We start from the raw sequence: 12,877 nt of genomic DNA on the forward strand, positions 1-12,877 counted from the left end.
TAAAACCAGTCACCTCCTTTGTGAGGGGCTGAGTAGGAATTTTCCCTGTCATCTAGTGATGCTCAGGTTTTTGCCTACTCCATACTGGATTGATTCTTAGAAATGGAGGATAAATAAGTTAATCTTTAAAGGCAGGGTTGTGTGGGAATTGGGGGAAGTAAGATTAGGGACGGTGAGCACTCTGGCACCTTCATGGTGAAGGGCAAGTCAGAGGTCCTGCTCCTCGAGGGCTTTTTAATGGAACTCAATTAATGGAACTCAAGATAGTCATGACTCATTTCAGTCCCACACATTTCATTGGGTCTAATCTGAGTATATCAGTATCCAACCTATTGTTCCCTCTTATTCTGTCTGATTTCATCATTGTTTTGGATGACTCTAATACAATAGTACTGCATTTAGCAGATGATAGACAATAAAGGTTGATAGTGTTGTACAACATGAATGACACTGGAGTTAGTCAGTTGGATCTAGTTATAGGCATACATCAGTGAGACAACTGAAATCAATCATGCTTAAGAATGTCATGTTTGACAAAAATCATGCCTAATTTTCCCACTGATTTCAATATGCATACTTCAACAATGACAAAATCAAGATGTAACCCAGTGTATCTCTGTGGCTGTTAAAGAGCACATTCAAAAGATGTTGCTTCACAGTATATGAATCCTTCTATTAAAAGGTAACTTCCCAGAAATGGTAAGGATAGTGGTGTGCTGAAGATGAGCACTGATATAGTTTGCTTTTCATCTTAGCGTAAACTGCCTTGGACTTAGGAGTAGAAGAAGGATTACATTTAGATTCCGTAATATGACTAATGATATTGATGTGGAGCACAGTGACGATAATTAATATATGTGTGGAAAACCCTGCCGTTACAGAATGCAACTTCTGTTGTAGGGTACTTCCTAAGCATTACCAGCACATCCTGGCCTTGGCATTTGCAGTAAAGGAAATCAATGAAAACCCTCAGATCTTACCCAATGTCACCTTGGGTTTCCACATCTATGATAGCTGTGATAATGCAAGGAAGACCTATCATGCCACAATGCTACTGTTGACTACACTGGAAAATGTTGTACCTAACTATGTATGTGATATCCAGAATACATTAACAGCAGTTATTGGGGGACTGGATTCTGAAATCTCCCTATATGTGGCAAATATCTTGGATACCTATAAGACTCCACAGGTAGGTTATTTGGGGAACATGACAATCCATCACAACACTCATGCTTTCCTTTTCCTTTCCAGTTACATTTTGTTGTTTGGGGGGCAGAAGTGGGTGCATTGTTTATGAATATCACATGCTGGCTAAGAATATATACATATATTCATGAATAAAATGCAATTGTTTCTGTTTATTTCCTTTATTCATTGGGTAGCCATGGTGCATGGATACTTTGGATACTACTCACTGCATTTGTACTGATAACTGTGCCTGCAGAATCGACTTCTGCATGACTAGGTTCCATTGCAACTCTGGTAGGAACAAAAGCCATTAACCCCTTCCCCCCCCCCCACACACACACACGAAAGCACTGGAGCTAATAGGAGCTCTCCTCCACGCAGTTGTGGCCTGTGAGGGGATGTGGGAAATAATGCCACATGTTGTTTGGCCATCAGGATCCTCCCAGTTATTTGTTGAGAAATATACACGTACAGCTCTATAAATGGTATCAGAACCAGTAATCTCTCTCTGTTTTACTCATCAATTAATTGGAACTGGACATTGTCATACTTAAATTAGACCCATTGAAATAAATGGGATGTAAGCTTATCTGGATTTCTATAGGTTCCATTAAAATCGATAGGTTTAACTGTTAAATATAACTAAGTCTGGATGCAACCCTATGTCCTGGGAGATATGTTCTGTCATGATATTCACCCTTCCGCTGAGACTGTTATCCTTGAACTAGCCAGATGGCTAAAGATAATCAGTATTTTCTTAGATCAGGCTGTGGTCTAACCAAGCATTATGTTCCCAACTGGATACCCATTGTGTATGTATATATTTAAAAATGAAATGATTTTATAATTTGCTGCTTTGATTTCCTTTCCCTCTACCCAAAATCTCTCCTTAGCTGATCTATGGCCCTGCTCCGGTAATGAACACAAAAACTCCAGGCCTTCCCTTCTACCAGTTGGCCCCTCAGGAATGCCTTCAGTATGAGGGGATTCTCTCTTTACTTCTCCATTTCGGGTGGACGTGGATAGGGATTGGCGTTATGGATAATGATAATGGAGAAAGATTTCTACAAATTGTCATTCCACTGTTTTCTAAGAGGGGAGTCTGTTTTGCCTTCATACAAAGAGTCCCCAAACTGAGTTTTGACAATGAACTTAATGACGCATTTAAACAGGGAGCAAATACACATGATGAAGTGATGAACAGCAAAGCTAATGCAGTTGTCGTCCATGGAGAATCTTATTCCACGGCAATTTTTCTCTTCCTTCCATATGTATCAGACCCAGAGGTCATGTCAAAGGAAGTGAAAGGGAAACTATGGATAACAACAGCACAGACAGAGTTCACTTTACTTGTCCTACAAAGGAATTTGGGTATAGAAATGTTCAATGGTGCTATATCTTTCAGAATTCACTCCAGTGACCTACCAGGATTTCAGCAGTTTCTTGAGAGCAGAAACCCTTCACGCTCTAGAGAAGATGGTTTTATCAGAGATTTCTGGCAACAGGCCTTTGGCTGTGTATTCCCAGAGAGTATTGTGGGCAAGGCGGATGGGGACATTTGCACAGGGCAGGAGAGGCTGGAGAGCCTTCCTGGATCATTCTTTGAAATGAGCACACTTGGACACAGCTATTGCATCTACAATGCTGTCTATGCAGTGGCCCATGCTCTACATCATGCCATGTGTTCTTCTAGAGCTGAACATGGTGCAACAATGGATGGACTGGAACCCAAATTTCAGAATCTACAATTTGGGCAGGTCATAGACTCAAGTTTCTCATATAACAGGACAATGTACATTGTGTTTTATTCTCCCCCAAATTTTTCCTAACATTTTTATCTTCCTTCCCTTGCCCCAACAAGAAATAACAGTATAGTCCCAATTTCAACCAGTCAATCTGCTTTCCTCTTGGTGCTTTGGGAATACATGCTATGAGCAGTGTTGGTTGTAATTTTACTGATTCAAGTAGCATCCAGTCAAGCAATCCCTCGGTGAACAGTTCCCCGAAGGCATTCTCCAGGGCTGGCCTTAAAGATGGGCATAGTGGGTGGTGACCCAAGAATGCCAAGTTAATGGAGAGGGAGGCAACCTGAGCTATGTGGGTGTTTTTCTTCTTCGTCTAATGTAGATTCTATAGTGAGCTACAGTGGCAAAAATCAGTGTCCTCAACATTTCTTTCAAGGTTCTACAGGTTCTTTGGGCACTAACTACAGAAAAGATTTTCTTTCAATTAGCTTTTGAAGGATACTTCTTTTTCAATTTCCACCTTCATTTCATTTGTGCTATGTAAAAATCAGTGGAACACAGCTTTAGTTTGAGGCAGCATTGCTTGGAATGGGAAAACTCACCTCCATTTGCTTCACTCACAAGACACATGCCGGCTGCCCAGTGCTTCTTGCTATGTGTGGTGAGGAACTGGGTGGTTCAAGGGCCTCTGGTAAGTGGCATGCAGCCACTCTCTCCCTCACTGAGCTGCCATTTTGTATTAAAATTGTAAAGGGGGCATTTAAGTAACATTACAGAAACTCATTTTTTTTTCCTGGTACCATTAGAACTTAGTATAAGTTTCAAAGCAGACATTACTTTAAATACATATCTAGGTGCTGCTCTTCTTCACACAAACAAACACACACACACACACACACATTTCTGCTCTACAGAAGGTGCAGGAAGACTTATCTGGATCAGAACCATAGCACAAAGGTAGGAAGCTTTTAAGACCAGTTTGGAACCCTTACTCTAAAGTACAGATAAGAAAATGATGGAGATGCTAGATACTGATTTCAAGTTATGTCCATTTTGGCCCATAAAAACCTAAATTCAGTGTTTTCCAAATCCTTGCCTTTTCTTTTTCACTCTAGCTCCAACCATTTCTAAAATGGATCTCATTTAACAACAGTGCAGGGGACAAAGTTTCCCTCAACCAGAATGGGGAGCTAGTTGCTGGATTGGATGTGATCAATTGGATTATCTTCTCCAACCATTCATTTCATAGGGTGAGAGTGGGGAGGGTTGATCCCGAGGCTCCCCAAGGTCAGGAATTCACCATTGATGAAGATGCCATAACATGGCATGGCTGGTTTAACCAGGTAGGCTTCTAAACCTGTTAGAAATGACCAACTATCCTGATGTCTATCATACCTTCATTGTATAATAATTAGGGGTGTGCATGGACCCCCTGCTCTGCTTCACTTGCAGATCCGCCATTTCCCGGATCGGGCCGCTCCGCCCCACCCCGGCTCCGCCCACTTCCGCTCCGCTCCACTCGGAGCTCCGGATCTGGATCGGAGCTCCTTTTTCCCCCCCATAGGGTTGCATTGAAAGCTAAAAAAGTAAACAACTTTTTTTCTGTTCAAGTTAGAAACCTCATGTTTGGCACCATGATACCTCATGGGGGTATACACACGCACGCCAAGTTTCAAAGCAATCCCATCATCCCCTGATTTTTGGGGAATTTTTGAAAATCGGGCACCCCATTCACACCCCTTTCCATAGCTCCGTCAATTTGCACATTAGAAACCTCAAACACACCACCATGAAAGCTTATCCAGGGATACATACGCACGCCGAGACTCAAGGCAGTCCCATCATCCCCTGATTTTTGGGGAATTTATGAAAATCCAACACCCCTTTCCATAGCTCCGTCAATTTTGCACGTTAAAAAAACCCCTCAAACTCACCACCATGACAGCTTATCCAGGGATACATATGCCGCACGCCGAGACTCAAGGCAGTCCCATCATCCCCTGTTTTTTGGCGGGGCTTAAACCTGCAAAATTTGGAACTTCCAAAACTCCAAGTGAGCACAGGAAGGACTTCTCCCCTGAGTCAAAGCCACACACACACAACATCCCTGCGAGGTGGGCAGGGGAGGAGGGAGGGAAGGCAGGCAGGCAGGCATGCAGCTGGCATTTCTGGGGGCATAAGGAAGTGAGCCAAGGATAAGCCAGTAATGCATATAAAATGGAATAAATCAATAAATAAACAAAGGAGGGGTGGAATTAAAAGCAGCAGTGTTGCTCAATAAACAGCAAGAAGAATTTTTTTAAAAAGGCTATATCTGTCTTTTACCAGCAATAGGGGGACGTGCCCGGGGGAGGGGGAAGTAGCTGCCAGTTCAACTCAAGACAGCCATTGCTTCACCAACAGCTCTGAGCTTGAGAAGTAAATGCTCACTTCAACTCATAATAGGCATCGCTCCACCACTAAGAAATGAACGCTCACTTCGACTCATGATAGGCATTGCTCCACCATTTTACTCTCTTTGGAAGGCTCTAATGGCCTTCCAGTGCAGGAGAGAGTGGCGGCACGTCCATGATGAGATGCCCTAGGGGAGCTCATCCCCTTGCACCACATCTTTTCAGTTGTTCCCCAAAGTTAGGGTGGGTAGCAGTGCTGTGTTTCTATCTCTTATTCTTGGCTTAGTATATGATTTCAGGTTGTGTTTGTGCATTTGGTGGGGCTACTGTGTTAAAAAACACTGGGAAAAGTCCGTTCAGATGAAGAAAGAGAAGTTTCCCAGAATCCCAAGTTACCCATTTTGCCTATGCCCTCCTCTAACTTTGGGATCATGTGATCATGACCGGGAGCTGACTCTGCCCCTCAGCCCTTTGAAAAAGGTATTTTTCCCGCCGATTTTTTAAAAAATTCTAGCGCGCGACCCGCACGACACAGAGAGGTGAGAGTAGTCTCAAAATGACCCCCATCCATGACTCTCTGTGCACAAGAATTTTCTGAACGATAGCTTAAAAACCAACCCAGTTATGCCCGAGTCTTTCCCGCAATGCAATCCTATGGGCGAAAAGCCGAAAATGCCGTTTGAGCTGCGCGGTTGACCCGATTTTCAAAAAAATATAGCACGCGACCTGCACGATGCAGAGATGTGAGAGTGGTCTCAAAATGACCCCCATCCACGACTCTCTGAGCACAAGAATTTCCAGAACGATAGCTTCAAAAAGAATGTAGTTATCCGCGATTATTTGCCGCAATGCAATCCTATAGCGAAATGTTTTCAAGATGGCGATCGGAGCGCTCCGCGGAAACCGGAGCGCTCCGAAAATGGGCGCTTCTCTTCACCTTGCTTCTAGGGGTCCGCGGTCTGCTCCTACTCCGCCTCTGGGTAAGGCGGAGCAGGCCAATCCGCTACTGCTTCTACGCTCCTAATCGGAGCGGATCACGCCCCTAATAATAATACACACTTACAAAGGCAAGGTGTTGTGTAAGTTGATTAAATAAATGAAGAGCCACACAGTTCTGCTCCCCTAATAACTTCGTTTTCCAAGAATTTGCTTTAAGAAATCTTAATTAGATGATAGTTATATTTTGAATGTTTTGAACAAGTCTTTCACAGAAATTAGAGGTCCTGTGAAATCCAAGAGTGGAAAGCGATTGCAATTTGGTACATCCTGGACTGAATGTCAGCATTTATGGAAAATGTGTTGCATTCACTGAGAAAGATGGTTAAATTCTAGAAACCAAAACAAATTGTTGCTCCTTGTTGTAGCATGGGGCTCTGTCTGCTAGTTCTATTCACTGTAGCTCTGGACAAATCAATTGCATGTCTCAGAAAACCCTCACCTCAGAGTTCAAAAATGAAAAGACCCATGTGGATTTTGTGCGTATGGTCAAATGTACTATTTCTTTTTAAAAGTAGAAATTGACCATCGGGAAAATAGAACTTCAAATGCTTAGGATGAGTACTAGAAAACTGTAATCACTACCAACAGAATCTGTTCAAGTCTTTCTGAAATCTTATGTCTTTATTCATTTATTTTATTAGAATGGCATGCTTCCCAAATGGTAAATCCCTGCAGGGTGGAATGCAATCATCAAACTTAAATTGATATCATTCTCAACAACAGCAACACAACGACAGTATACTAACATTTAACATATGTTAGATAGATTTTTTAAAAAAAAATTAAACAAAACATTATAAATTAAATACTCTGGGTAAGCAGCAGTAAAATTAATATGTGATGCAACAATTGGGCGCAGAGGCTCATTGATAAAATAAAGAAGGGGCCTCAAAGCTTACGGATTCCAATTTCCATAGTCCTTCCTTATATATTTCTCTTTTCCATTTTTCTATAGTCCCGGCCTCTTTCTCAGTGTACTGAGAGTTGCCAACCTGGTTCACACAAGAAAATGAAGGAGGGAGAACCATTTTGCTGCTATGATTGCGTCCCATGTCCAGAAGGGAAGATTTCAAACCAGGAGGGTAAGAAATATATAAATTATATGATAGAACAGAATAGCTATAATCCAAACAAATGTTAAAAATAACTAGGGGTGTGATCTGCTTCTCCACGGATCGGACGAGCAGAAGTGGATCGGGGTGATTCGCCTCCGCTACAGGTGGAGGAGAAGTGGATCAGGGGACTGTTGAATCATGGTGAAGAGAAGCAACCATAAGCAGATTGCTTCTCTTTTCGTGGAGCGCTCTGCCCACTATTTTGGATTTTTTCGCCCATAGGATTGCATTGCGGAAAAGATTAGTGGATAACTTTTTTGTTTTTCAAGCTATCAATTTGAAATTCAATGTGCTTAGAGAGTCGTGGGTGGGGGTCATTTTGAGCCTATTTTCAGCACTTTGCATGCTGCGGTTTGCTTGCTATAATTGTTTTTAAAATAGGGTTAAAAAAGTGTGAGAAGTACCTTTTTCAACCCCACATGCTTGCTCCTAGTGCTGCCTGTCCCCCTCTGTGCCCACCTCGCAGGGATGGTTGACTTACTGGCTTTGAAACAATCCTTGGCTCACTTCGTTGTGCCCCCAGAAATATCTGCTGCATGCCTGCCTTCCCTCCTCCGCCTGGGTGCTGTTGTGGTGGGGCATCTGCTGGGACAGACTTCCCCATAGATCTATGGCATCTCTGCCTGCCTCTCCGCCTGCCAGGTGCCTGGGAGCTGTACTACATGATGGGCTTTGTGGTTCAACCCCACAAGCCTCCGGCATGCTTGCTCCCAGTGCTGCCTGTCCTCCTCCTCTGTGCCCGCCTCGCAGGGATGGTTTATATGTGTCTTGCTTTGACTCAGGGGATAAGTCCTTCCTTCACTCACTTAGACTTTTTGAAGTTCCAAATAAATTTTTCAAGTGTGGAAGAAGATTCATATTTAGGTTTATCTACTCCCCAATTCATAGCATGTTGGGATGTTCTTTGAAATGGCCATAAAGAAAGAAAACCCACTGAGCTGTCTGCAGCTTTAAAAATCCCTGAGATACTGGGGTGTTGGATATTCAAAAATCCCCCAATAATCAGGGGAGGCTTGAATTTGCTTGGGGCTTGGCATGCATGTGTATGCATGTATCAGCTGTCATGGTGCCTAATTTGAGTTTTCAAACATGAAAATTGACGGAGATATCGAAAGTGGTGTAAATTGAGGTTAAGGGTGATGCTTTAAAGGTTAAAAACCCCACCAAAAATCAGGGGATGATGGGATTTGCTTGAAACTTGCCATGAATGTGGATCTAGATGACATCTGTGAGGGACCCCACTTCAAAGTTTTTATCTGTAAAAATGAAAGAGTATATCCCATTTCTGAAAATGAGGTGTCAGATATTCAAAAATTCCCCAAAAATCAGGGCATTCTTGGATTTGCTTGAGTCTTGTCATACATGTGCATACATAGATAAGCTATCATGGTGCTGAGTTTGAGATTTCTAACGTTAACAGAAAAAAGTTGTAGGCATTTTTGGATTTCAATAGGGGAAAAGCGGAGCTCCGATCCGGATCCAGAGCTTTGCAGCGAAGTGGAGCAGACCATAGGCAGAGCGGAGCAGAGCAGACCCAATCTGGAATTTGCAAATCTGGAAGAGAAGCGGATCAGGGGGTCCGTGCACATCCCTAAAAATAACCCATAAATTATAGGGTTCCCCCCCAATATTATTGCAGCTTTATTCTAAACCTAGAACATGCAGTAAGATGTTTCATTGCACTTTGATATATAATACATTTCCCGTTACTTTCCATGAACTTGCTATAGTGCAATTATATGACAGTGCCATCCAGTCACTGTAAAATAAAACATAAAGAACATCTTGCGATTGGATCATGAAACAAATAGAAAGAAAATCCACAGATGAAACTTCATGAAAAGGAGCCTATTAATCCTGCAAGCAATCTGGAGCAGAAGAGATTACTCTTTAAAAATTATGGCACATAATCATATTGAGCAGGGCACCCTGATCTCACCTGGCTTATGAAAGTGCTGTGCTTAAAATCTATGATGCTGTTTTAGACCTACAAAACCTCAACCATTTAACACCCACTCCAGCACATCTCAAATTCCCAGCACTTAATCTATGCTGTAACTTTAACAGAGACTGGGGGCCTTCCTAGATGAGGGTTTAGCCCGGTGTGAGGCCCGGGCTCCTTGCTTTGCATGCAGATGATGCACAGGGGATCCCGGGGTCAGGCCAGGCTGAACCCTTCCTTGACCCGGGAAAACCGGATCTGCTTGCGGCCCAGTTGTTCCGCAGCCCAGGGCTGAGGTCTAGCTAGTTCCGTGGCTTTTCCCGGCTGCTCGCTTACTCGCAAGGGGGGGGAGATCACGGACGGGGGCGGAGGGGGCATCAGACATTGTGAACAGGCGAGCGAGCATGGGCTGGACAGGTGAGCGGGGGTGGACATGGCAAGTGGTGTGTGTGGACATGGCGAGTGGGAGGGTGGACAGGCGAGCAAGGGGTGAGTGGGCAAGTGAGTGAGGGGGGCTAGCGGGGGAGAGCAGGAGAGTGAACAATGGGGCGAGTGAGTGGCGAGCGGATGGACGGTCAAGCAAGGGGGCGAGCGGGGGTGCATCATACCTTGTGGGGGTAAATCAGGGGCAGGGGGAGCGGGGAACCTTTTTTTTTTTTTAAAAAAAAAAAGACTTATCTTATCATTGGTGCGCTCCTGCGCACATGGCCTGTTTAAGTGTTTTTTTTAAAATGGAGGACGCGACAGAGCTTTCCCTTACCCCGTCACGTCTCACGCATAGAAAAGGGCGACAGCCCACACTAGCTGCAGCGCGGCCTCGCTCCTTCTTCTCTCCGGATTAACATGTAGGTCTAGCAAGGCCCATGTTCTCTTTGAGAGAGTAACAGTCATACCAATTTAGCCCAGTTGATCTCATGTTCCTGAAATCAAGACCACATCTTTTCTTTTTCAGGCACAAATGACTGCCATAAATGCACAGATGAAAACTATCCAAACAAAAAACAGGATGCCTGCATTCGCAAGTCAGTAACCTTCTTGTCTTATGAAGAACCTTTAGGATTCAGTTTAGCCTCTTTTGCCATCTCCTTTGCTTTGACTACAGCTCTGGTGCTGGGAACCTTTATGAAGCACCACAACACTCCTATTGTCAAAGCCCACAACCGGGACCTCACCTACACTCTCCTCATCTCCCTCCTTCTCTCCTTTGTTTGTGCATTGCTGTTTATTGGCCGTCCTCAGAAGGTGACCTGTCTCCTCCGACAAACGACTTTTGGCCTCATCTTCTCAGTGGCTGTTTCTTGTGTGCTGGCAAAAACCATCACGGTGGTTCTGGCTTTCATGGCCACCAAGCCAGGGTCTAGGATGAGGAAGTGGGTGGGGAAAAGACTGGCCATCTCCATTGTTCTTTTCTGCTCCCTCATCCAAGCAAGCATCTCTACTTTCTGGCTGGCAACTTCTCCACCTTTCCCAGATATGGACATGCACTCAGTGGCTAAAGAAATTTTACTACAATGTAATGAACAGTCCATGACTCTGTTTTGCTGTGTTCTGGGCTACATGGGTTTCTTGGCTGTCATGAGTTTCACTGTGGCTTTCCTTGCAAGGAAGCTCCCTGACAGTTTCAATGAAGCCAAGTTTATCACTTTCAGCATGTTGGTCTTTTGCAGTGTGTGGATATCCTTTGTTCCATCCTATCTGAGCTCCAAAGGGAAATACATGGTAGCTGTGGAGATCTTCTCTATTTTAGCATCAAGTGCTGGGTTGTTGGTTTGTATCTTTTCCCCAAAATGTTACATTATAGTGTTGAGACCTCAGCTGAACACGAGGGAACAGCTAATAAGGAGAAATGATAGAAGGAGTATGTAAGTGTCCATGTCCATTGTAATCTAAAGTGCATATTATATAGCAGGATATATGAAAGAGTTTCCCCTCTAAGTATCTGCCCTATATAAAGCTTCCCAAGATATCTCAAACTTACTTAAAAGGTATAATGCATTATACAGCTGGTGCATAAAACTGTATGATCAAAATAACTTTCTAAGAAAAGAATTTAGTTACTCAGAGGTTTACTCATGCACCAAAAGGCATATCAATTGTAACTCAAGGCATTCAGACTTAACTTTAGCAGCATGTGTTTGAGTGATCTTGTGCTTTCTTGCAATGTAGCCTCTGCACACCTGCACCTTAACACTTCCTGAGTCTTGCAGCCTCAATCTTCTTCCTCTACAAATTGGATGAAATTCTAAAGCTCTGGATGCTAAGAGGGCAAAGTAGTTACTGAACTTCTACTTCCCCTATGTGCTTTCACCAAAGTAGGCAGAAAGACAAACATTCATTATTTGATTTCTGGACAATTCAGAGGCGATGTGTCCACCAGCCATTTATCCCAGGATCAGCTCGAGTTTGTCCCTGTGCATCCAAATGACACACAGCTGATCCCAGGGTCAACCAGGGACCACCTCTTAGTTGTCTTGGGATACTGGGACTGGGGTTTTCCCATTTTTCCCTCTGGTCCCAGGACAACCCCAAGATCCACAGGCAATGTGGTGCTCGCTCCCAGGCCCTCACTCCTCCCTGTGTGTGGGCTGAGCACCGAGAACGGAATTCTATGGGGGAGTCCGTGCCTATCCAGGAGGAGGGGGAGCATTTTCACCATCCCTGGGATCTTCTAAGTGTGCAACACAAACATTGCATCATATACAGCCACATCTATGTGAAGTTGACCTGTAGTTATATCATGCTCCTCATCTAAATTCTGGTACTTTTCTAGCCTGTTCGTCAACTTCTTTTGTCTGTTTTATTCATTGATCCACCAATCTGAGCAAGAGAGAATGGCATTTTTCACGTAACATTTTTGAACACCTGCCATATGAATTACTTTACTGAAAGCATCTAAAGTGCGTTTGGCAACCTCTAGTTTCTTTCGTTTAGTTTTCATGTTACTTGATGCAATAGAAGATGCGCAGTTAGCTACCAAATTTCAGGGTATGGGCTTTTCAACATTCTTTGGATCTCGCGTGTGGATTTTTTTGAACTTTTCAGCAGCTTCTTGCCCTTTAGAATAAAATGAAAGAAGATCTAGTGTGACTTTCTCGTTGATTGTCTTTCCAGTTGAAATGTTTCTTAGAAGTGCCTGAGGATCCAAGTCTTGAAATGGGTTTGAAAAACTATTCAGGGTTGAAATTATTTTTTCAATATCTCTGTGATCTTTTCCAATGCATCCTTGTTGCAAATTATGCTTCGAATCTGGAGCTTTTGTAATTCCACTGCTTTCAAGTAAGCTGCTCACTATCTCACTTTTCAATGACCTTGTGATAATCCATTGGGCTCTAACAGATTCTGAGTTTGCAAATGCTGTGATACCTGCGAACCTTGAAGCAGCATCAGCATTTACAGTCTGCTCTAGTGCCATGTCAACTGGTACCCTACAGAATGAGTTTCTAGAGTGCTTTATGCCTAGACCGCCTTGAGAAAGTGCATATATGACTTCAG

General features: G+C 43.5%; 1 protein-coding gene across 1 annotated transcript; it reads left to right on the forward strand.

Annotated features, from left to right (window-relative positions):
• Positions 1–817: 817 nt before the first annotated feature.
• LOC134405609 (vomeronasal type-2 receptor 26-like) lies at positions 818–11,251 on the forward strand. The gene is made up of 5 exons (XM_063136849.1): positions 818–1,192; positions 2,085–2,948; positions 4,052–4,279; positions 7,284–7,410; positions 10,338–11,251. Exons 1-5 carry the CDS (start codon positions 818–820, stop codon positions 11,249–11,251), a joined length of 2,508 nt encoding a protein of 835 aa, XP_062992919.1.
• Positions 11,252–12,877: the final 1,626 nt, after the last annotated feature.

This window comes from Elgaria multicarinata, chromosome 11 (genome assembly GCF_023053635.1).
Source record: "Elgaria multicarinata webbii isolate HBS135686 ecotype San Diego chromosome 11, rElgMul1.1.pri, whole genome shotgun sequence".
In the NCBI taxonomy this organism is placed as follows: domain Eukaryota; kingdom Metazoa; phylum Chordata; class Lepidosauria; order Squamata; family Anguidae; genus Elgaria; species Elgaria multicarinata.